At 44.4% G+C, this 26471-nt stretch overlaps 1 protein-coding gene across 1 annotated transcript in view; it reads left to right on the top strand.

Annotated features, from left to right (window-relative positions):
- The first annotated feature begins 2094 nt into the window (after positions 1–2094).
- LOC130706257 (homeotic protein empty spiracles-like) overlaps positions 2095–26471 on the top strand; it is a 62810-nt gene continuing 38433 nt past the window's right edge. Inside the window, exons 1-2 of the mRNA XM_057537646.1 lie at positions 2095–2194; positions 2853–3554. Coding sequence (XP_057393629.1) covers positions 2095–2194; positions 2853–3554 — 802 coding nt within the window. The remainder of the gene's footprint in view (positions 2195–2852; positions 3555–26471) is intronic.

The following is a 26471-nucleotide window of genomic DNA, read 5'->3' as shown; positions in this document are numbered from 1 at the left end:
TTGGAGGAAGAGAAAAATGGCATATCCTATGTTATTTATTCTTTCAGATTCAGTTTTGATTGAAATTCTAGGTTCTTAGCAGCGGGTAGTTAGGCAGGACAGAAGGTGGGAAGGCCTTGCTGGTCATGAGTGGTCAGCTCTCCCATTTCCCTCCTACCTGTCTGGCCACTCTTTCTTAGTCTCTGCTTCTAGACCAGACCTAGATCCAATTCCACAGGTGGGCCTTGCTTGGGCTCAGATTGCAACTTGGAGCAGTGACAGGTGAACTACTACAGGCCTGGAGTCTGGGAGCTGGTGGGTGGGTAGAAAGCACCCAGCATTTTCAGATCTGGCTTGGTTGTTAGGGGCCTCTCAGAATGTGCAGTGCCAAGATTTTAGACAAATCAAAGCAAATGTTTCATTCAAGGAGTACTTTCTGGCTACTTGGCCCTGGAGACGTGGGCGAAGGTGGGGTGTAGCATCCCTGCCCTTTTCCTGCATCAGGCAGCGTTTTGCTCCAGAATCCACAATGATTCTCTATTGCCTGTTGGGCCAAGTTAAATCCTTTAGTAAGGCTCTTCATACCAGGCTCTGCTTCTAGTTCAGCTTCATTTATTCATCATCAACATATATTTTCTGAGTACCACCTGGGTGCCAGTTGTTAGGCTTGGCACTGGGAGCACAGCAGTGAGCAAGACAGACATGGTTCCTGCCCTCATGGAGCTAACAGTCTAGAGGGAGAGACAATATCATGACAAAATAAATATCATTACTGTTAAGCAAGGATGATTGTGAGAATGCTGTGCTGGGGGGTGATGTGGGAGCATGGGGCCGAACCCTTCACCTTAGCTGCTTGCCTGCCCCGGACAGCTTGGCCGAAGTGTGGCACTTCTAGAACCCCAACCCTCCCTCCACAGACTGGAGCCAGGCCCCTGTGCTCCTTCCTCAGAGGCTCTCTACATCCAGGCCCACCTCGAGGTCTCACCTTTCCTGTTGGGAAGAGACTGGAGATATGAAGGAATGTGGAAATTTATACGTATTCCCTTGACTTCTTCCATGGGACGTGCAGTGCGGGTCTGGCCCTGGGAAGGGAGGAGGGGCTCTGTTCTGAGGTGGCCCCTTTGCAAGTCCTTGATGTTTCCTTGATGAAAGCCAGGGCCAGCGCACTGAAGAGGCTGGAGTGAGCGGACTCAGCTGGGGGAAGGGCGTGGGGCTAAAGCTGATTTGCTTGGAGTTGAGCTTGTTATTAGAGAGCCCTGAAAGATTCATCAGCTTCAGGAATCAGAGTAGTGAGGGCGGCTCAGACACCAGGCCTGAGCCAGGCCTGTCACCCTCTGGCAGTGAAGCTCTGCCCACACAGTCTCCTTCAATCTGCTGGTACCTCATTTCTTTTTCTCCGGAACGGAGATCAGTCTAAACAGCCCATAGGTCAAGGAAAACTATCCCTGGAGAGTCCAGCCAAGTCCCTACTTCCTGCCAGTCAGTCACTCTCTTGGCTCAGGTTTGAGTTTGCCAAATAGAGAATTTCAGGTCCTCATTCCACAACTTGATTTTACAGTTCAGAAAAGGGGCTGTCTTTTGCCCATTTGTTTATTCTTCTTTGAATTAGAACCCAACTTTTCTAGTATTCGTGTTCCAAATTACTGAACCAGGGATAGCTATTTACTGAAAAGGGTAATCAGATTACTCTTTATTTGTTTTTGGCAGTGCAGCATGCAGGATCTTAGCTCCCCGACCAGGGATCCAACCCGTGCCCTCTTCAGTGGAAGCACGTAGTCTTAACCACTGGACTGCTGGGGAAATCTAAGATTACTCTTAACTAGTTGTAGCACCTTGAACTGTTTAAGAGACAATTCTCTGAAGGAATGAATGAAAACAGTCCGTGCTCAGGATCATTAGTGCAGACACACATATTCTGTCCAAGGTGTTTTACTAAAAGACTATAAGGGATTATAAGGATGGGAACATTTTTAGGAGGAAAGATGAAGAGAGAATTACCAGAAGGAAGAAGTGGAACCACACCGAAGTCAAAGAAGTGAAAGGAGAATCAGATGGGAACTCGGTGTGTCGAAAATAAGTGTTCTGAGTGGAAACTCCCCAAGGGCACAGGGACATATGCACACTCGGGCACTCTGCTTTTCTGAGGATGCCAGTATCCCCCTCTCCTCTACCTTCTACAGTGAAGAGAAATCAGGACTTGACCACAGTGTTGCCAGTACTGAAAGCGCACCCCAGCTCCTGTACTTCAGTGGACATCCCAGGAGTCCATTATGGCCAGAGACAGAGTCCATCTCAGCCAGGAGGCCTTGCCAAGAGGAGAGGGCCCTGGGCTCCCTTTTGGCTTAAAATACAGACCGGTGGCCCTCTATCTGAACTGAATCTTGTTCCAGAGAATGGGTTTGTTTTCATTCATTCATTCATTCCAGATCCTTTACAGTAGTCCAGGACTCCCCAGAGACACTGCCCTCCTGAGCAGTCGAGTAAGATATTTGGTTCTTTCCCCCTCATTTCCAAGTTCCTGGGCGCTAGAAGGCTGTACTCACAGTCTAGTCGTCTAGCCCGTGCGTGGCACTGAGTACATGTTTGGGAAAGGGAATCTAGATGAATGAGGTCAGACTATTCGACGGGTCTCCGCTGGTTACTAGTTGGTGTGGGCACGGGTGCCCTTGAATTTCTATTATTTACGAAGAAAGAGTTTAAATGAAAACAACAACAACGAAAAAACAAAACAAAACACACACCAAAGCGGAAAACTTTAACCATCAGTACTGGGACTGGAGCTGCACAGGAGGACGCGGGCACGCATACTGTACCGAACGAACATCACACACATACACCCCACTCACGCAGACATTCCTTCTTTCACGCTCCAGCTCGATCTTTTTACTCCTACTTCCCTTTGCCTCCTCTCCCGGATCAAGCGTTAATCTGTGAATCTCTGACCGCAAAAGAAAAAAAAAAAAGGTGGGTGGGGGGATCCCGAAGTAGCAGAGCGAGGGAGGAGGAGGTGGAGAAAGGCGGGGAGGAGGAGGAGCCCAGCGAACCAGAGTCAGAGGGACTGGTGGCTCCGGCGAGTGTGCAGCCCCGGGGGGAGCCGGCGCTCCAGGCTGGGAACCCGTCAGCCCGCCCACCCGCCCGGCGTCTTTGGCGCCCGCCCGCTCGCCGGCCCGCGCCCAGGGGCCTGCTACACCCGGAGCTGGGGCCGCCGCTCAGGGGCGCTCGGGCCAGAGGCGCCGCTCGGGGCGAGCCGGCCGCGCCGCCAGGCTGGTCCCCCGCGCCCGCGCCCGCGCCCGGGATGCCGTTCTACAGGCGCACAGTGGTGCCCCAGCGCCTGTGCCCGCGCAACCCGCCACAGCCGCTGACCGAGCTCCGCGACGTGAGCCACCTGGCCGCGCTCAGCCTGCTCCGGCAGCTCGCCGACCTCTGCGGCCACTCGCTGGCTCTGCTCGAGGACCTCGAGGGGCACCTGCTGGCCCTGGGGCGCCGCACCGACAGCCTGTGCCGCCGCACCGTGCACCTCCGCCGCCGCCTTCCCTGCCGCCTGCTCGGTCCGGAGGACGACGAGGAAGAGCTAGGTAAGCTGCGCCCGGGCGGTCCGCGGCCCCGCGTGCACCTCGCCTGTGGGGGCGCCAGCCCGCGCCCGCTCTGCGCCCACCCCTCCCCCGCCCTCCCAGCCCCTCCTCGGCCCTCCCCTCCCTTCCCCTCGGGGAACGAGGGGATCCCGTTTCCCAGACTCCACGCCCGCCGCACTCCAGCTGGAACTTCCTGCTCCTGGATCCGGTCGCGCCGTCCCGAGTGGCCATATGCCCTCGGGGTTCCCGGCCTTGGGGTTGGCGGCCGCCTTCTGGGGATCTTGGGGAAGAAGGCGGAGGGACCTGCGGGGGTCCCCGGGAGCTGCTGGGTCCGGACCGCTTCGGCGCCGCCCCCAGGCCCGAGGCGTCCTAGCCTTCGCGGAGTCGGGAACCAAATGGCCGCGCCGCTGGCGTCTTTGCTCCAGTCTAGGAGCTCGGGCACTTCGGAAAGCGCGCCGGAGCCGCCGGCCACCTACGCGGCGGCAGGAGCCCTGGCGGCGGTGCCTACCGACTTTAAACCTGTGCAACTTCGCGCTGGAGTGTGATCGCGGCTCTCGCTCGAAGAAGTGTCTGAGAGCCCACCCGCCCGCTTCTCCCCGCGAGGTCGGAGCTGCTGCTCCAGGGGAGGCCGGAGGGTGTGGTGGGGAGGAGAGACTCTCCCCCTCCCAGCCGGCTTCTCTGACCCCTTACCCCTAGGGTCCGGCTGCACAGACTTGCTTGGGAGAACCGTTTAAAGCAACTGTCATCAGTTCTGTGATTCCTTTAGAAATCAGCCATGCCTGAGAAACCCAGTGGTGCCCTGGCTGAGCACGCAGGACTCGTGAGAGGCAGGAGGGCAACGCGAGCCCTTGTGCTTTACTACTTTGGACCCCAACACTTTGCATGGGGAATCCTCTCTCCATGGGAATGCTGTGATCCTTTAGGGTGTGGGACTTTTGGAGAAAGCAAGGGGATTGAATGTGCTGGAAATGTTGACCGCAGCTGGGGCATGCCAGGTACCAGGGCCAATTGGTGCCACCAGGAAGTTAGGGGAGAGAAGGAGCAGTGTGGACAGGAAGTTTCAGATGGAGGCAGAATATGGCTACTGACTGACTTGTGATTGCAAGCCTCCAGCTGCCTTGGGAAAGAAGTGTCTGAGTCAGCCCCTCTCCATTGCAGACCTCACCTCCCTCCCACGCCTTCCATAGAATAGGTGTCATAGGCCCTGGCACCCCTCTTCCCAAAACTCTCTGACCTCTGATGTTGATGGTGGAGGTCACTTGTAGAGAAAATGAACTGGGTCCAGTGGGGAAAGGAAGGTGGAAGACACAGTTGACTGCCACATGGAATGTAGACATGGGACCAGAAATCTCTGCATGGCAGGGGAGCAGGAAAGCTGGGGCCTTAGGTCTGGTTAGTTCTCAGTTAACAGAGAGGGTAGGAAGGTCATTGTTGATTTTTTTTTCTGGGGTCCCACTGACTACCAGGATTAGCCTAGGAGAAATTTTATAAGTCAGCTTGCGGAGTTATTTTCAGAATCCCCACACAGCTTGCAGAGAGCCACCTACTGAGTGCAGCAGGGTAAGTTAAGGACAGTGAGGAGGCTCTACTTTTCCAATTTGTGCCTTTCTGTCCTTTCCATGTGAGGGAAGGAATGGCTTCACCAAGTTGCCTTGGGAAAGAGATGGCTTCATGCAATGGAGAGCTTTTAAAGGAAGGGAGCAATTCTTCGGATAAATTGCATTGGGTTGGCTTCTTTGAAATTTGCAAGAGCTGGGAGAGTGGCTATCTCTCATCTTTGGTGTGGCTGCTTGCCTTTGAGAGTGCACCTATCTGCAGGCTCAGGTACTGAGGGGCCTGCTGCGTAAATGGAACACAGGCTACCTTAATTTGGCAAGAAGGTCTGGTTTTCCATTTTCTGGTCTAATGCCCTACCCTAGACTCCCCTTGAGGTTCCCACTGCACACTTTTCTCTTCAGGAATTTTGATTGCGTAGCACTTAAATTAGGCCTTCTCAGCAATGATCTGAGCACAAGCGCCAAATGCAAAGGGAGCTGGGGCGCATAATCAGTGCACCACCTGGCCACCCCTTTGTCGCTCAGGCATAAGCTTCAACAAGGTGTTCAAGCAGGTTGCATATTATATTTTGACCCCAATTAAAAATGCTTTTTTTTCCCCACCAATGTCAAGGCTTGCTCTTTTCTTCCCCGTGTCTTTTCCTCCTAGCTCCTACTCCATTACTGACCATTTTGCTGGTGGTGGGCACTCCCAGTCAGCATTTTACCCTGTATATCCTCTATCTGGCTGGATTTCCCCCAGATTCTTGCTCTAGCTGTTTCTTTGGTCATGAGGGCAGGAAAGAACTGGGAAGGAAGGTTTGGAAGCAACATGGGCAGAGTGAATGACACCTGACAGGCCAGCAGTTTGTAGCCTCCTGTGGGGACAGCTTGGCTGCCACCTCCGGACTGAGTAATGACAAGTCAGACTGGCCCATAGCCTTCAGGCTTGCGGAGACCAGACTGTAGGCTGGGCCAGGCAGTGGGGCAGCAGGGGGAGGACAGGGAGAGGAGAGGGAGAAAGACAGAGGAGGAGAAAGTTGATGCTAAAGGAATCCAAGGTGTTTCTCTCCACAATCAGGGGTCGTGTCCCCACCATCTTCAAGGTTACAAGGGTGGGACTGGGCTGGGCTGGTTGCCTGGCAACACCCTCTTCTCCACTGAAGGCTGTTCTTCGGTAACTTGAACCCCTTTGAGACTGCCCCAGAAGCTCTTGTAACTGGTCTGGGGTGGGGGATGGGGGTTGGAAAGAGGAGAGGGTGTGTTACAGGACTGCACCAGGCTCCTCCGGTTGTGGATCTGTGGCTGTTGCCGCACCCTTGGCATAACCCTGCCTATAACTTGCATTTTTCCTCGCATCTGGCTTTGAATGTGACCCGCTTTATTGCTTTCGTGTCCTGGATTCTGTACTCTTCATGTCAAGAATGGCATGGTCAAAGCCAGTGGGAAATAGCTCCATTCCTGCCACCATATGCTGAGTCAATCCAAGCTTTCCAATTTCTCCCTCAGACATCTATTTAATGTTTGTAGGTGCTTAAATGATAATTACAAAAGCAATCAGGCCATTGGCCTGGGGGTATAATATCTCCTGTGCAAGCAAGGAAGTCACTGAAGCACTAGACAACTGCTAGGTATGTTTAATAACACTGGGGAGCTATCATGTTACACTAGCCCATGAACTTGCTGTGGGAAAGATGCTCTGTTCCTTCTTGCAATGATTTTGGCTTGAATACAGCCAGTTGGGTAGATGGTGGAAACTCCCTCTTCATCTTTATGTAAGATTCCTGCCTCTTGATTTTCCAACTTTGTGGCAACTCTGGCTCCAAATCATAAAGGACAGCTGGTTTATGTATGTTTAAATCATAATTCCAGTGTGAGGGGAGACTGTTGTAAGTCTATATGGAGATGAAGAATGGAAACTGCACCTCTAGACTGCAGCCAGTTTACCATTAGCTGAGGTATGGTAGACCCTGAACCTGACTGTCATGGCTACTGAGGAGGGGCCTGCTTGAGCTGGATGGAGCAGGAGGAACTTGGGGGACTTGGAACAGGCACTCTACCAGGGCTCAGTTTTGTGGCACTCTACCAGGGCTCAGTTTTGTCTCTGTCCTACATGTCAGCCCCAGAAACTGTTGGGACAGTTGGCTTGACAGAGTAGGGAGGGGGAGCAAGCCCATTTTCTTTTAAATACCATGAAATTCCTGGTCTGCTTCATGGTATTTCCATGTGTTGAAAACATCTTCCCTGGAAATTTGGACACCGAAATGTCCACTAGAATTTCCTCTGCTTTAGAAACAAGAAATTTAATCTTCTCCGTTTTTTAGATACATCAACAGCTAAAGCGATAAAAGCATCAGGATGACGGAATAGTAGAGTAACAGGAGAGGATTTAAATTATAGCTCTTGGGCTCAATTTTGATCTTTATGGAGTTGATTAGGTGTCAGGAGGAGGGTGGTGAATTTGCATCATTTGTCCCTGTACTTCTCTGGCTTGGGTGGAGTCAGTTTATACTTTGTGACACCAAAAATTCGGTCATTAACCATTATGCGCACCATAATACTTGACTACTGAGGCCCAGAAAAAGGAAGGGACTTGTCCAAAGGCACCCAACTGAATCAAGACCTTTAGTAGCCCTAAGTGCTGGAAAGATTATAGTGCCTCTCCATACCTAATTCCAAGTGAAACAATATTAAACCTTCAAATAAAATTTTATTTTGAAAGATTACTCGAAGTTCCACCTGTATGTTGAAATTAAAATGGCTTTTTATTAGATTCTTTCATTCTCTCTCTCTTTTGTACTCCTGTTGTTGGTGCCCTAAGCGTGGACTTAATCTGCCCCTTGGGGAATGTGGCACTGGCTAAGTCACACAGCAGGTCAGTGGCATGAGGCCTTGATCTAGAAGCCAGGGCTTCTGCCATCCAAGCCAGTGCTCTGCCCTCTTCAGGGATGCTAAGTTCAAAGTCAGTTGTTCATTGAGAGTCACTGCCGTGGCGTTTTTTCTAGCTGGAACTTGTTCAGGATAAGGAGTAACTACTGCTACCTTTGGGAACTGAGGGATTCTCTAGAGAACAGGCCTCCTGGGGTTTCTTCAGTTGGGACTTGGGGGGTGAGATGGAGGTGGAGGGGAGGAAGGAAGGTCAGCCTTGCATCATGTAGAGAATAGATGTAAGGCAAGAGACTCCCTTGTTAAAACAGTCTCCTTTAAGCTTTCAGTAGGAAATAGCCTTGGAAAAATAATCTTTCGTTGGGAAGGGGTGGCTGGGCTAGTGACCCTGACAGTCTTCTGAAGGTCACCTTTCCATTGGATCTTTCCCTCACAATCCTTCTGTCATCTTTATACTTGCTATTCTCCCTAATAGCTTTTAATCCAACTGTGGGCACTTCTTATCACACACCCACATCCTGACTATTTTCTGTTATTACAGCAGAGCTTGGTTGGCATTTCCAAAGGCACTTTTATTAAAAGCCAAGGGGAATGAGAAAGTAAAATTATTACCAAAAATGTGTTTAACATACGTGTTTCCAAAGTATGGATTTATTATTCTTCAAAGCTTAAGTAGCTTAACAGGCTTACTAGCTTTGCTGCTCTATATGCCCTTTCTGAGGGACTCAGATCACCTTTTCCTCAGATCATTACTTTCTAACTTTGAAGAAAGGGCACAACTTTGGGTCCTGTCTCCTCCCTGCCCCCAACCCTTGTGCTGGGTTTTAGAGACCCACAGGTAAATAAGACCCAGTCTGTTCATTCGAAGAGCTCCCAGTCTGCAGGGGTCGATGCCATCTTGTTTCCCAGCACATCAGCACAGGGTGCCTGGGCATCCGGTCTTCTTCTCTAGGTGGGGGAAAGAAGATAACCAGAATCTGGACCCCAGTTCACACCCCATAGGATTTTCCATTCAGTCTGGTTCGGGGTCCAAGGATGGAATTTGGACTTTTAGAATTCCCTATGGTAAAAAAACAAAAAAACAAAAACCAAAAAACCCAAACAGTGATAGAGCGCTACTGTGAATTCAGCAATGCTTTTACATGAATTTGTAGGTTTAAAATTGATGACCTTGTCTTCACACATAGGCAAAATAGTGCTTATTCAGTAGATGAACAATGCTTGGTGGATCTGCAGACTCATGGACGTCTTGTGATAACTCCTCCAGAGTTATCTAGATGGCCTTCTAGAGTCTTCTACCCTCTGTTGGGAAGCACTGGCTTAACCTTCCTGGTTCAAGCCTTCAGCTCTTCCCTGCTCCAAAGAATTCCATGATTTCACTCAGATAAGCTCTCACTGAAGTTTTCAAGTTAGAGTACACAGGATGGCAATGTCTTTTTCTCACTTTATTTATTTACTTTCTTTCAGTTTTATTGAAATATAATTGACATACAGCACTGCATAAATTTAAGTGTACAGGATGATGATTTGACTGACATACATCATGTAATGATTAGCACAATAAGTTTAGTGAACATCCATCATCTCGTATAGATACAAAATTAAAGAAAAAGAAAAAAATATTTTTCCTTGCGATGAGAGCTCTTAGGATGTACTCTCAACAACTTTCATAAATAACACACAGCAGTGTTCATTATATTTATCATGTTGTACGTTACAACTCTAGTACTTATCATATAATTGGAAGTTTGTACCTTTTGACCACCTTCATCCAATTCCCCCTCCCCTCGCCCCAACCTCTCTGGTAACCACAAATCTGATCTCTTTTTCTGTGAGTTTATTTGTATGTTTTTTGAAGTATAATTGACCTACAGCACTATGTTAGTTCCTGGTGCACAGTATAGTGATTCCATATTTCTATACCTTACAAATTGAGCACCATGATAAGTCTAGTTACCATCTGTCACCACACAAAGATATTACATTATTATTGACCATATTTCCCACACTCTACACTTTATCCGCACAATACCCCTTTATTTTGTAACTGGAAGTTTGTACCTCTTAATCTCCCTCACCTATTTCACTCATCCCTCCCACCCCCTCCCCTCTGGCAACCACCTGTTTTTTCTCTACATCTATGATGCTGTTTCTGTTTTGTTATGTTTGTTCATTTGTTTTGTTTTTTAGATTCCACATATAAGTATAATCATATGGTATTTGTCTTCCTCTGTATGACTTATTTTACTAAGCATAAAACTCTCGGGGCTTCCCTGGTGGCGCAGTGGTTGAGAATCTGCCTGCTAATGCAGGGGACGCGGGTTCGAGCCCTGGTCTGGGAAGATCCCACATGCCGCAGAGCAACTAGGCCCGTGAGCCACAACTACTGAGCCTGCGCGTCTGGAGCCTGTGCTCCGCAACAAGAGAGGCCGCGATAGTGAGAGGCCCGCGCACCGCGATGAAGAGTGGCCCCCGCTTGCCACAACTAGAGAGACAGCCCTTGCACAGAAACGAAGACCCAACACAGCCAAAAATAAGTAAATAAAAAAAAAAAAAAAAAAAAACTCTCTAGGTCCATCGGTGTCACAAATGGCAAGATTTCATTCTTTTTTATGGCTGAGTAATATTCCATTGTATCTATACACCACATCTTCTTTATCCATTCATCTGTTGATGGCACTTAGGTTGCTTCTATATCTTGGCTATTGTGAATAGTGCTGCAGTGAACATAGAGGTGCATGTATCTTTTCGAAATAGCGTTTTCATTTTCTTTGGAGAAATACACAGAAGTGGAATTGCTAGATCGTATGGTAGTTCTATTTTTAATGTTTTGAGGAACCTCCATAGGATGGCAAAAACTTAATGGACAAGGCTGCGTTAATAATGCCACAGACAGGAGATGTGTGGATTGTGTTTGCACAAGTAGGCTTGCACCAAGGTGCTTTGTATGTGAGGCAGTGGGTCTGATTGTGTACAAACCATTAGGCTCAGTCCTTTACCTTGGGAGGTTTGAGCAATCTCTGTCCATCCCTCCTCCCTTCCTGCCATCCCTCCCTCTCTCTCTTTCTAAAATGTAAGCTCCTCAATAGAAAGTAAACATCTTTAGGGCAGAGATTTTATCTTTTTTTACTGCCATATCTCCAGTCCCTAAAATAGTGCTTGGCACTTAATAAATACCTATTAAGTTCAATTCCTCCCTTCTTTCTAACCACCACACGTTTATTGAGCACCTGACTCTGGGCCTGGCCCTGTGCTAGCCTCTGAGGATATAGAGCCAAGCTAGAATGCAGCCCCATGGTCCAGCGGGGAGAGCCTGGAATCATCGTACTGCCGTGGAGGCAAGCTTGGGGGTCATCGGAAGGCAGCGGAAGCTCACCTAATTCAGCTCAGAGGCTTGGAAAAGCTTCGGGGAGGATGTGGTGTCTGAGTTCTGAAGGATGATCTGGAGCTGGCCAATTGAAGAAGGAGGGGGAGGGAATTCCCGGCTCAGAAGGTAGCCTGTGCTAAGCCCTGGATATGTGAGAGGGCTAGTGTGGGGGAGGAACTAACTCAAGTGATTCAGGAGGAGAGGGTGCAAGGCACCTCCTGACTCAGAGTGAGCCCTCAGGGCTCGGGTGGGGGGGCTGTAACATCCTGTTTGCTGACCAAGGAGCTGGATACTGGAGAGCCTTAGGAAGGTCCAAATGAAGCTGTAATAGGAACTGCAGATTTTCTTGATCTACGTTCAAGTGTTCATTATCCTTGGGCAGATGAGACTTGGGCGACCTTGGCTCCTCCCTGCTTTGCAGAGCCAAGTCCTAGGTCCCCCTAAGATGTCCAGGCCAGGAGGCACTCCACGCCACAGTGAGACAGAAAGAGGGAGAGAAAGCAAGAATCTACCTGCCTGGTGTGTCCCCGGCTGTGTGGATCCAGTTGCATTCCAGAGCAAAATATATTATTCATGCGCCTGCTTTTTTGTGAGTGGGGACATTTGAGGTTTGACTGTATGTTTTATTTTATTTTATTTTTTCTTTCTAAATAGCATAGATTCTTCAGAATGGTCTGTAATTCATCTAGGGGAAAATCAGAAAAATATTTTTTTCCCTTGGAAAATGGACTCAAAGAGGAGATGAGTTTTAAAAATGATTCAGCTGTTTTTAAGTGGAATCATTTGCTTCTGAGAACAGTGTAATTAACTGCCTGGCAATTTATAGTCTGATTCCCAGTATCTGCGAAGTAGTCAAACTCATATTGTTCTCCCCAACCAGCAGGCCCTGAGGGGAGTGAGGTCTACTTTACCAGAAAGCCTTGGGCGCTCTCGGCTCTCGCTGGAGGCCATGCATCACAGCTGTCAGCAATTCTAGCGGTGTTGTTATATGCTCTTATCCCCCCTTGACCCAGTAATTCCATTTCCAAGACCTTATGCTAAAGAAATGATCAGATATTGTGGGGAAAATGTTCGCGGATCCTCACTGCATCTTTTGGTTATTTATACTAACCCCAAAATGAAAACAACTTATTCAGTAATATGGGTGTGGTTCTATAAATGTTGACAGGTCTATGTGTGGTACAAATCTAGGCAACTAAGAAAAATCGTGCTCGAAATAAATATATGAGGATATGTGGAAATGTGTGAAATAATGCTAAGTGAAAAATCAGGGTATTAAATTGCATGTATGATATTATCCAAAATAAAGCACATACATAAAAAAGAAGCTGGAGGGGTATGTGCCAAAATGTTAACAATCGTTGTTATGTCAAGGTGATAACAATGATAGCAAACGATAACAAAGATAGCAGTGGTTATCTTTATGAGATTATGGGAGCCAGTGTTTTTTCTTTTCTTGTAGCTTTGTGTATTTTTCAAAATTTCCTAAATGAGCATGTATTACTTTTAATAAACAGAAAAACCAAACAATGAATGACATATTAAGGAAGAGGATCTTGGGATTTGGCAGCAGCACCTGTGGGTTTAATTCTGACTTGCCCAACACTTATAAGCTGATTTGGGTGTCTCAGAACCACACTCCCTCATCTTTAAAAGGGGGTTAATGCTCCCCAGTTCAGAAGGTTGTCGTGAGGATCCAGAATAATGTATGGAAAATGCCGGGCCCATATGCCACAATCCTGCTTATGATCACTAAATACTAAGAAGATGAAATTCCACAAAACCTTTTGAAATCCCTGGATGGGGATACTGTCAAGATGAAGTTATAATGTTTCCTAAACAGCTCCGAATTGCAGCCATTCTTCCCTTTTGCAGAATATGTAAAGAATGCCTGCCTGTGTGCTCACGGAGGAGCCAGGGCTGTCTGGCTCGTCTCTCCCAATCTGAGGATTTTCCTTTCCTTTGACTCCTCCCTTCACTCTCCCCCACTGACATCTGTTCACTGCCTCACCAACCAAGGGGGCAAATTCTTTGGAACTGAAGCCGAGGCACCACCGAGAGTTCTGGTAGATCTGAGATGTTTATTGTCACAGAATATGTAGTGCTGGCTGACCACGAGGACCCGCCAGGTTGGGACGCCAAGGAGGGGCTTTAATGAAGCAGCAGAGGATAGACGCAGGTCGCACAGCTAGGCAGCATCCCCTGCCTTGGGGCAGAGCCCTCATCCAAATGTCCTGCTGGCTCTCTGGTCACCTCTTCCCTCGGGATGGCTTCATGGCTTCTGGCTTGGCTCACCAGTTTTACAGAACCAGCTTGGTTTATGGGTGAAGAAACACCTTCTCACAAAACTTCTGGGGCCTCAGGATGCTTCAGTGACGTATTTGGCAGCTTGCCTGAGGGTCTGTCTCTCACCAGCATGGATTTGGAGCCAGTAAAAGCCCTAATCTTACAACCAGGCAGCCTCAAGGTCATGGGCACACCTTGGTAGTGTCTACAGCATGCCCAGACCACCAAGCAATTCAGTCATCTCCCTGAGTAGAATCCTTCACACTGCTTGTCTGGTTGCATTTTTTATTTTTAAAATTAGAGTAAAAAATATAGACCCTGGCTGCAAATCTGAATTACTTGGAGAGCTTAAAAATGTTACTAATGCTGTGGCCCCACCCCATACCAATAAAACCAGAATTTCTGGGGGATGAGGCCCAGGAACCAGGATTTTTAAAAGACCCCCCAGGTGATTCTAATGTGCAGGCATGGGTGAGAACCACTGTTGTGGTATAGACTGTTAAAGCTGGAAGAGACCGTCCAGAGTTTGAAAAACTATAATGTATTTGTGGATAATGAGCATGAACTATAATACAGACTTAGATTCAAGTAAGTGACAAAATATGACCTCATGGATGAACTCATAAGCAGTAATAATACCAAGTTAGATAATACACTTTAAAAAATTTTTAATAATGCATTTTATTTAACCCAGTATATCCAAAATAGTATCATTTCAGCATGCAATCGATATTAAAATGATGAATGAGGTATTTTACATTATTTTATCTTTTGTACTAGGTCTTCAAAATTCAATGTGAATTTTACACTTACAGCACATCTCAGTTTGGTCTGGCTGCCTTTCAAATGCTCCATAGCGCTATGTGGACAGTGGCTTCCATATTGGACAGCACCATTCTAGGGCATGGCCTTGTAGGCCAACTGGTCTTCTGTATGATAAATTATTTTATTTTTTTAAAACTGGATAATACACTTTTTAAATTTTATAAGAGAACAGAGGAAATTAGAAAGATGAAGCCATTTAATTTTATTAATAAAAAGAATATAACTATATGTTAAGGTAAAGTTAAGCATCTTTTATTTTACATTTTTTGGTTGTAACACGTCATCAACAACCACTGACATTTTAGGCGAGAACAATACTTTCGTTTTCTTATGTTGTAGTTATTTAATATCACTCTTGATGTTACTGGGTTGGATCCCTACATCAAGTCAACCTCAACTTACCTGTCTTTGCAAAAGAATATTAAGATTCCACTATGCACAGGGTTGTTGGAGTACAGGGAAGAGGAAGGAAACTTCCACTTTGTAATATTTAGTGTTCCAAATCAGGCTATGCCAGAAATCATAGATAGAAGTTGAAATGGTTGCCTCTGAATCAACATCTAGATTGGACTTAGTGCTTTCCTCAGTTCTCTTACGTGGTACACCATTTCATGCAGGTAGATTATTACGTTAATGACAGTGCATAGTAGTGAGAACAACTGTGTAGATTGTTGTGTGCAGTATTTTTAAACCCATATCTGTTATACTTCAACAAATGCAGTTTAGAAGAAAAAGTATTTCTCTTTTTATCTCCTCCACGATCCCAATAGAAATAGAGTTTTAGAATGTGAATCTAGGCCAGCAGCTGCCCAGAGAAAGGAAGAGGACTGGTCTAAAAGCGTCTCCAGGGTCGGTGGTTGCACTGACTTCGAGTACAGAACCTCTCCTGTGGCTATTTTGGGGTCCTGAGGCATCCACTTAGGTGACCCTATCATCAGCCCCTGAGAAATGCTGGGACAAGGGTGACAAGGGAGAGGGGAAAACTTTGGGAGGCCACTTTTAGTATCCCCTCTCCCTGCTGGGATCAGAGGGAAGAGATACTAAAGGCAACCCTTCTAGTCTGTGTCCCCAGCAACAGATGATGCTGAGGATAACAAACAAGGCATCAAGAAGAGGCAGCAGCATCTTCAGAGGAATCTGGTTCAGAAGGCTGAGAAGTGTGTTTTGAGGAAGAGTTGCCCTCAGAATGGTGCGAATTAAACAAAAAGTTTATGAAAAAGTTTGGGAAGAGTCCAGCTCCCAGGAAACTTTGCTCTTAGGAGAGACTCATGTCTTGAGGTTTCTGGATAGCTAAGTCTCACTGTATTCCAATTTCTAACCTGTTTTACCTCTTGGAATAACGCGTTACCTAAGTTTACTCCCCATTGTGAAATAGCACAGTGAAATCTTTTCCCCCATAATTCCAAAGTAATGAAAATGGTAGATTTAGGACACAAATGTTAGTGACTCGCACAGAGGCTTTACATTTTGTGCCTGTAGTTTCAAAACTATCTGCTGCATGTGGGGAGGGGGTGGGGGGAGGAAGATCCAGTGAAGGTGAAGACTCCTCTCATTCCAGTTAGCATGTACTGAACTCCTGTTAGATGCCAGTGGGAGCTGGTAGTGTATATGGCAAATAGGTGTCCCCTCGAGGAAGAGGGATGGCAAAAAAGGTACCTCCTCTGGATAGACCAATGAGGAAAACCCACTCCTTTTGGTGGAACCGTTAGACAAAGGCACATTCTTTGAGCGTAGCAATTAGAAATAGTCACTTGTTTTGGTCATAACTATTTAAAAATAGAGCATCCTCTGGGTGGACCAATTTTGAAATAATAATTAATAATTAAAATCCACGTGCACTCAGACAGGGCATTGGGCTTGGTTGAATTTTGTCCCCAACTTGAGACCCCTTGGCAGGGTGCCCTTGTAGGAATACAACTTGCACAAGAGTACAGGTGGTCCTATGGTGCCCGGGGCCAGGCCAGGCACCAGGCATACAGATGTATATAAGAGCTAGACCTTGTTCTTGAGAAATGTATAGACTCCCCCTCCTAACCCCCATCCTCTTTAACTCACCCCATCTGCTGCCAGCTCCACCCATGCTGCATTCTGCCTGGCAGAGCTTCTCTTTATGGTGACAAAACGTCTACCCTCCAGATGCACGGGCTGCTGTCTGCTGTTAGCGGGGGCTGTGCTGCTCCTGCCTGAGGCTCCAGGCTAAATGTCTACTGTCTATGATGAACAACTAGGGCTAATTGTTCGTTGTGAGGGCTTGTTGCTTCTAGGTCCTAGATGGGGAAACATAGACAGCATTTCTTCAATATCTGTTTTAAACCTTGGTTGTGTTCTGTTTAAATGTGCTTTGAAATGGTGAGTTTAGGCAGAACTGAGCTATTTTTTGCCTTTAATTTTCATGTTCTTTAATAAAGGAAAGCAGTTTATCTCTAATCTGGTGATTTAGAGCTGGCTTCAAGGGCTAATTCCTACCTCGCTCATTGTATTAAGATTGTGCCAGGCCCTGTGCCAGGTATTGGCGACACTGAATTCATAAGACCTACCTTTTGCCCTTGAGTCTTGATATTTGGTTGGGAGGACAGCGTGGAGGGAGGTAACCTCACTGCAGGCTGCTGGGTCTTAGGTGAAAAGCATAGAGCACAGAGGCAAGGAAAGCTTCCATAGCCTTTTTCTCTCTTGTCTTCCTGAAAACTGCTATTCATCCATCCATCCAGACATTCCCTCATCTTTACAGCCTCCTCCAACTCTCTCTGCTATACTCCTGCTGTGCTTTGTTCACTTTTGAGACCCTTGGTTCCTCCATGTGGCCCAGCTTGGGAGAAGATCGTTGAGGCAGAGACTGCCAACTATGCACTGAACCTTCTTGAGTTCATTTTTATTTCCTTTCTTTTACCACCTCTTGAAAGTAACATGACCCTCTTCTGTGAAACTTGGAAGAACAGCCTGGCCATTCCTGGCCTCAAGATGAACTGTAAGCTAGAAGATAGCATTCTCTCCCGAGAAGAGTGAAAGCCTGTTTTAAAGGCTGTGGGGCTTTGGAAATAAGGTAGAACTACTGTGGCCTTCAGATCCTGATAAGTTCAGATGAGTTTGAACTGTTTCCTCCATCCCAAGGGACATCAGAGTTATATTAGGTGGCTGTGGGCTAGTGACAGGCCTTTAGAGGTAGAAAGAAGCCCTGGTTATGAACCTGGCTAATTTTGCTCATTTTGCCAAGGGATAATGCCCAATTTCAGTATTTGCTAATGGGGTAATTTCAGTGTTGAGCCTTTTTTCTCTTTGTCAGGAGGATCAAATGAAATCCTATATGGAAAAGACTTTGTAAACAAAAAACCACCCCCAAAATGTTATGTATTGTCATCCTTGAGAACAAAGACAGTGGCTGACTCATCCCTTTTTCCCCAGCATCTAGTTTGGAAGTAGGCACACTGCAAATGTTTGTTGAATGACTAAGTGGCCTAGTAGGTGATAGGTGTTTGTATTTCTTTTCTTTTTTTTTTTTTTTCTAGGACTCTACCTTTAATACCAATAATAATAATAACTTTAATGATAATTTCCCTAATTATAAAAATAATACATATTTGATGCAGAAAACTTGGAAGTATAGAAAGCACAAAGAAAAAAACAATAAAACAAAAATCCTTCTTGGTATCAACAAGATAAAATAATTGGCTACATTCTGATGTATATTCTTCTAATATTTTTCCTTATGAATGTTTCATTTTTGTTTTGCAAGAAGAAGTTATTGTAATGCATCCATCCTTTTATAGCCCTTTTCAAATTAGTGTATCATTTAAGAATGTTTATATCATGTAAATCATATATCTGCTAAGGGGTTAACATCCAGAATATATAAAGAACTCCCCATAACTCATCAAAGAAACCAAAACCTGTTTGCATTTCTTTAAACCTTTCCATATTATCTAATAAATCTGCTGTATTAATGCTTACCCTTACCTGTTTTGTAATTTCTGCCATTACCAACACTGTGAAGCCTGCAATCAGGATGCACCGCTGCCAAATCGACAGTGGTGCCTAGGCTATGATCTTTTTCTTAAGGGTTTAGGTCTCCCACCAGACTCCTCAAGGGTGGGGGTTGTGTTCCCCCAGTGCCTTGGTATCCAGTAAGTGCTACATACATCTTTGCTGGCTGACAAACAGGGAGAGCTAGTAGCATGTTTTTGCACTTCTATTTGGCTAATCAGATCAGCCCCAGATATCAGAAAGTGACAGATGTCACAGCTAGATTACCCCACCTTACTTTTGCACTGAGGTGATCCCGTCTTTTTTAAAATTAAAGAACCTTTGGACAAAAAAAGCCATGGCCTTTATTATTATTGTTAAGAGCTTACTATGTGCCTGGCAATATGTGAATCATCAACTCATTTATTCCTCACAACGATTCCATGATAGTTACCATTATTATCCCCATTTTCTAGATGAAGAAACAGGCTCAGAGAAGAGGAAATAATTTGATTAAGAGTTGTGGAGTAAGTTGAGAATCCAGAATTGGAACCCTTATGGATGTTCTCAGTCACACTGAATGGGGAGTGAGCTGTACTGAAAGTGAGGAGTAGGGAAGGAAAGTATTTCTACCACCATCAGGGAGGAGCCTAGGTTGGGGTAAGATCAGTTGGGGGACTTTCTAGTGGGACCCAGGAGATTCAGCAGAACTATATTTGGTAGGACTAAAAAGAGAATTAAAATTTGGGGAGTGAGACAGGAAGAGAAAACAGAATATTGAATTTTTTTCTGTGAAGTTAGCTAGCATTTTTGTATTTCTTTCTATTTTATGAAGCACTTTTACATATGTTGTCTCATACAGCCCTCATGACAGCCCTGTGAGTTATTACTCCTATTTAAGAAATGCAAAAAAAATAGATCCAGAGACATTATAACAGACTTGCCCATGGGGGCAAGTGGGAAGGTTATGAAGACCAGTAAACCATTCATTCATTCAGTAAACATTAATTGAGCATCTACTATGTACCAGGCACTGTTTTTGGTGCTAGAGATACAGCAGTGAACAAGACAGACAAAATTCTTTGTCCTCATGGAGCTTACAAGGTAGATAAACTATGATTTATTTCTTTTCAATTATCCTCTGTCAAGTAATAGATATTGGTTTGGGTTAAAAACCCAAACCTGTGCTTTATTTTTTTTTTAAGAATTTTTTTTGAAGTGGACCATTTTTTTAAAGTCTTTATTGAATTTGTTACAATATTGCTTCTGTTTTATGTTTTGTTTTTTTGGCCCCGAGGCATGTGGGGTCTTAGCTTCCTGACCAGGGATCAAACCCGTACCCCCTGCATTGGAAGGCAAAGCCTTAACCACTGGACCACCAGGGAAGTCCCTTGGCTGTGCTTTAGAATCATCTGGCACATTTTGAAAACAACACTGATGCCTGGGCCCCACTCCAGACCAATTAAATCAGAATCTCTGGGAGTTGAAGCCCAGGCATCGGATGTGTGTGCATGTGTGTGTATGAGTGTTTTAAACTTGCTCCAGAGGGTTTTTTGTGTGCAGTCAAGCATGAGAAGCACTGGTTCAGAGCAGTCTCAACCTTGGCTTCTCATTAGAATCACCTTGGGAACTTAAAAATATATATATACCAATGTCTGGACCTCACCTCTGGGGTGAATTAAATTAGAATCTCAGCGGTCATGTCCAGACATTTTTATTTTATTTTATTTTATTATTGAGGTATAGTTGATTTACAATAGTGTGTTAGTTTCAGGTGTACAGCACAGTGATTCAGTTACATATGTGTGTGTGTATATATATATATATATATATATATATATATATTACATATATATGTTACATATGTGTATGTATTCAATTACATATGTATATATACATAGCTATATAAAACTGGGCAACACAGATGGGCATAAAAGGGCAGGATCAGAGGGGAGGACTCAATGGCGTCTGACTGTGAAAGTCAACCAGAGGGAAGAAGAAACAAAAATGTGTGCCTTGCAGATCAAAAGCATCCAGGGACAGCAGAAAGTGAGCTAGAGGAAGGCAGCCTACCAGTTGGCCTAGATCTCTTTGCAACTATGATTGGTCTGCGCTGGCAGAAGAAAGATGATAATGCTAGCTGTTGAGAGGCAACATAGTTAGCATAGTTGTTAAGTGCAGGGACCCTGAGACCACCCTCTTGGGTCTGAGCCCTCACTCTGCCATTTGCTTTCTTTATGACCCTAGGTAAGTAGCCTGGCATCTCTTTGCATTAGTTTCCCAAGCTGTAAACTGGGGGTCCTTATAATAATACCTACTTCATAGGCCTGTCATGAAGATTACAAGCTTGGCACATAGTAAATACTTTTACACAAACATTATAAAGAATGATTTGGAGTAAGCGTCCAGCACCCTACTTGTATTTGCTCCCTAATCTTTACTTTGCATGAAGTAGGCACTATTTCCCCAATCTTATAGATGAAGAAACCAAGGCACAAAGATGTTGTTACTTGTAAAAAAAAAATGACCTAGTTAGTAAGTCACAGAGCCAGGATATGACACCAGGGGAATTGATTCCTTAGCACCCACTCAACCACAGGACTATACTGAGTAATGACACAAGCCTTTATCTCCGTCTTGATGCCCACTGATAAAAGCTGGGCCCAGGGGATGCTGAAAGGAATGAAAACCTGGTCCTGCCTAGAAGAGTTTACACTGTAGTTGGGGACAGCAGACATGTATAAGAAGATAACCATAAAAGGTGCATCATGCCTGGTGCCAAGGGACTTCAGAGAGTAGCCAGTGACAGCTTTGTCATGATGCCTGGCTTTGGATTGGGTCCTTGACAGGCACAAGGAGGGACAGAGGGAGCTGTATGAGCAAAGGCAAGGAGGTAAGGCTATGGATGGCATTTGGGGGGGCTGGGGAAGGCACCTTTTCTCCTCTACCACATTGTAGGGAATCCGTGGGAAGCCCCTCAAACTCAGTGCCAAGGTCAGGGGGTGCCTAGTTCTACTGGGCTTCCTTCTGGGGATGTCATGGAAGCAGACAGTGCAGAAGCATGTAAACTCAGGCTGTCACAGGGACAGGCCATAAGAAGACCATCCAGTCCAAACCTTTCATAGCCAGATGGGGAAACTGAGGGCCAGAAAGGTAAAAGGATCAGCTGCAGCAAGCCAGCAGCAAACTGTGCTTGGCTTTGTCAGGCTGATATTTCTGCCATGCAATGATGCATAACCATGCCTGGGCTGTTTACTGGAGACATCATTCAGTAGCACCCAAGTCTGCTCCTCTAGTACCCAGAAGTTGTTTTCACAACCTGCTTCCACTGGGAATTTGGGTTTAACAGATACACACTACTGTATATAAAATAAACAACAAGAACGTACTGCATAGCACAGGGAACTATATTCAATATCTTGTAATAACCTATAATGGAAAAGAATCTGAAAAAGAATATATATATATCTCTGAATCACTTAGTTGTACACCTGAAACATTGTAAATCAACTATACTTCGATAAAAAAAAATTTTAAAAAAAAACAAAGAAATTCACGCTATTACCAAAAAAAAAAAAGAACTTGCTTTCAAGTTTTCTGCTTCATTTAATTTCCTGTACTGTCATAGATTAAGACTTGAACCTGAGGCTTGGCAGACCTACCAAGGAGGCAACACAGGGCAAGTTGAGAGGAAAACAGGGCAGGGACCTAATGTGAGAGTCACCCTCTAGGACTCGTTGCAGTTCTTAATCTTTTTCAGAATATTATTTTTAAATGCATTAGATAAAATAGATAGACTTACAAAGGAAAACAATTGTACTGAAATACAGTTATCAAAATATTTTAAAAAATTGTGATATGGTAATATATGTGCTTCTTTGAACACATTTTATAAATTTATTTATTTATTTTTGCTGTGTTGGGTCTTCGTTTCCGTGCGAGGGCTTTCTCCAGTTGCGGCGAGCGGGGGCCACTCTTCATCGCGGGGCACGGGCCTCTCACTGTCGCGGCCTCTCTTCTTGCGGAGCACAGGCTCCAGACGCGCAGGCTCAGTAGTTGTGGCTCACGGGCCCAGTTGCTCCGCGGCATGTGGGATCTTCCCAGACCGGGGCTCGAACCCGTGTCCCCTGCATCGGCAGGCAGATTCTCAACCGCTGCGCCACCAGGGAAGCCCTGAACACATTTTAAATGACAAGATCTAGCAGCAGGTCTAATAATTACTGTAATTTTGAATGAGTGTAAGTGAAATTTCGAGATTCCTACAGCAACTGTAGCATGATATGCAAAGCTCTGTGATTTCTACTACTGACAAAGTCACGGATACTGCTCACACTTCTGTGGTATGTTGTCTACACTCATCATTTCAATTAGAGGGTAGTGGAAATAAAGAAGTAATTTTTTCACAGACCTCCTGAACTCTCTTCATGTAACTCTTGGGGGTCTGTGGACCCCAGGTTACGAATCCATGCCCTGAGGCAAAGCGGATGCTGGAGAACCAACCCAGTGTGGGGTCTTAATCCTGCTCTAGGAATTGACTTGGAGGAGAGACTTGACCATCTGGAAACTACATTCAAGATTGCATGTGTATGTGAACACAGAAGTGGGTGGTTGTCATTAGTGCTACTCTCCAGGTAGTTCTGGCTCTCCTTCTCAGCCCCTTCTGGTTACGTGTGGCCATGTGACTAGCTTGGGCCAGTGAAATATGTCACTCTCTGGCTCCAAAACCTCTTGTGGCTCTTCATCATGCTCGGAATAGATTCCACATTCCTTACCATGAGCTGCAAGGCTATCTGTCCTGCCATCCTCTCTGACCTCGGCTCCTACCACTTTCACCCTGGCCACCCTGGCCAGCTGCACTGGCCTCATTACTGTTCCTCACCGAACTCATTCATGGCTCAGGATCCTTGCACTTGCTGTTCCTTCTGGCTGGAGCACTCATCCTGCAAGTCTTAGTGTGACTGGCTCATGTTTTGACCTTTAGAACTCACCTTCCCTGTTAACACCTTTTGTTGAATAACAGCTTTATTGAGATATAATTCACATACCATATGTCCTGCATTTAAAGTGTACAATTCAGTGACCTTCAGTATATTCACGGAGTTGTACAACCACCACCACAATCAATTTTAGAACATTTTCATTACCCCCCAAAGAAACCATGCTTCCCTTAGCTGTCACCTCCCAATTCTCTATCCCCGCCCCCCTCCAGCCCCTGGTAACCACTAATCTACTTTCTGTTTTTATAGACTTATCTACTCTGGACATTTCACATAAATGGAATCATACAACATGTGGCCTTTTGTGTCTGGCTTCTTTCACTTAGCTTGATGTTTTCAAGGCTCATCTGTGTCATAGCATGTATCCATGCTTCATGCCTTTTTATGGCAGAATAATGCATTGTATGGCTATTGTATGGCTATACCACAGTTTGTTTATATACTCAGGTTGAAGGACATTTGGGTTGTTTCTACCTTTTGGCTATCGTGAATAATGCTGCTGTGAATATTCATGTTCAAAATTTTGCATAAACACGTACTTTCATTTCTTTTGGGTATGAACCTAGGAGTGGAATTGCTGGGTCTTGTGGTAACTCTATGTTTAGCCTTTGAAGGACCTGCCATACTGTTTTTCACAAAGGATACACCATTTTACATTTCCACCAGCAATGTACCAGGGTTCTAATTTCTGCACATCCTTGCTATTTCCCTACATCCAATTTGTCCACATCCTTGTTATTTTCCATGGTTATTTTTTATTGTAGCTAGCCATCCTAGTGGGTGTGATTGATATCTCATCATGGTTTTGATTTGCATTTCCCTAATGACTAATGATGTTGAGGATCTTTTCATGTGCTTAGTGGCTATTGTATAACTTTTTGGAGAAATGTCTATTCAAGGCTTTTGCCCATTTTTGAATTGGGTTGTTTGTTATTTTGTTTTGGAGTTGTAGTTCTTTATCTCTTCTGGGTATTAATCCCTTATCTGACATATGATTTATAAATATTTTCTCCCATTCTGTGCATTGCCTTTTTAATTTTCTTGATAGTGTCTTTTGATGCAAAATTGTTTTAAAATTTTGGTGACATGCAGTTTATCTGTTTTTTCTTTAGTTGCTCATCCTTTTGATGTCACATATAAGAAATCATTGTCTAATCCAAGGGTATTCAGATTTACATTTATATTTCCTTCTAAGAGTTTTATAGATGGGCTCTTACATTTAGGTCTTTGATCCATTTTGAGTTAGTTTTTGTATATGGTGTGAGGAGGTAATTGTCCAATTTCATTCTTTTGCACGTGGATATCCAGTTGTCCAAGGATATTTTGTTGAAGAGACTATTCTTTCCCCATTGAATGGCATTGGCACTCTTGTCAAAAACCATATGGACACCAAGGGGGGAAAACTGCGGTGGGGTGGGGATGGTGGTGTGCTGAATTGGGCAATTGGGATTGACATGTATACACTGATGTGTATAAAATTGATGCCTAATAAGAACCTGCAGTATAAAAAAACAAACAAAACAACTAATACTAAACTTTCATTGGGTTATTTGTATGGAAATATGTTAATATAAATGTTTCAGACATTACATGAAATTTCTAAAAATCTTATACTTGTATTTGTATGGAAATATGTATGGAAATATGTTAATATAAATGTTTCAGACATTACAGGAAACTTCTAAAAATCTTATATGTTCTGGTATAAGGTTATAAGTAATAATCCTAGTTATTACTTTAAAATGTATATCTCAGAAATAACTAATTTTCTTGTCAACTGCATTATTATGAACTTTCATCAAATCTTTAACCATGGTCATTTTTAAGTCTTCTGTCATTTACAGACAGTTCTGGGTGTACTCTGATGATTTTGCAAATATGTTCCTATAAAAGGGTTTCATCTTCAAGAAATTCATGGAAAAGACTCTGACAAGTACAGGTTTCTGGTAACTGACTGTACTGCTGAACTGAATGAATAAGCATTTTCAGAACTCTAATGAAAAACTGATGAACTCATAAAAGTGCTAACAAAAGATCAAGATGAAAAAAAAAATTAATTACATGGGACTGAGTAAACTGATGAGGATGAGTCTAATTTTTGTGACTTTCTGTCTGAATTAAAAAAAAAATCCCACAAGGACTCAGAGGCAAAGAATATACAAATCAATTTTCACTGCAAAGTAAAGGAGCTGTTACAGTGGAGGATTACTGGACTGAATGTCAATATTATGACATAGTATGAGTGTGTTTCATGTTTGGTAATTGCAATCATTGTTGCTTTTGTTGTGGTCATCCATGTACAATGCTTGGTGTCAGTCTATTTATCTCTTGTAAAAATAAAATACAGTGTGTGTGTGTGGAAAAAAAAAAAAAAAAGACACATGCACCAGAATGTTCATTGCAGCACTATTTACAATAGCCAGGTCATGGAAGCAACCTAAATGCCCATCAACAGACGAATGGATAAAGAAGTTGTGGTACATATATACAATGGAATATTACTCAGCCATAAAAAGGAATGAAATTGAGTCATTTGTTGAGAAGTGGATGGGTCTAGAGACTGTCATACAGAGTGAAGTAAGTCAGAAAGAGAAAAACAAATATCGTATATTAACGCATGTATGTGGAACCTAGAAAAATGGTACAGATGAGCCAGTTTGCAGGGCAGAAGTTGAGACACAGATGTAGAGAACGGACATATGGACACCAAGGGGGGAAAACTGCGGTGGGGTGGGGATGGTGGTGTGCTGAATTGGGCGATTGGGATTGACATGTATACACTGATGTGTATAAAATTGATGCCTAATAAGAACCTGCAGTATAAAAAAACAAACAAACAAAACAACCAATACTAAACTTTCATTGGGTTATTTGTATGGAAATATGTTAATATAAATGTTTCAGACATTACATGAAATTTCTAAAAATCTTATATTTGTATTTGTATGGAAATATATATGGAAATATGTTAATATAAATGTTTCAGACATTACATGAAATTTCTAAAAATCTTATATGTTCTGGTATAATGTTATAAGTAATAATCCTAGTTATTACTTTAAAATGT

Source organism: Balaenoptera acutorostrata, chromosome X (genome assembly GCF_949987535.1).
Source record: "Balaenoptera acutorostrata chromosome X, mBalAcu1.1, whole genome shotgun sequence".
NCBI lineage: Eukaryota > Metazoa > Chordata > Mammalia > Artiodactyla > Balaenopteridae > Balaenoptera > Balaenoptera acutorostrata.
The sequence above is the reverse complement of the archived record's forward strand: the minus strand, read 5'-3'. Positions and strand labels throughout refer to the sequence as shown.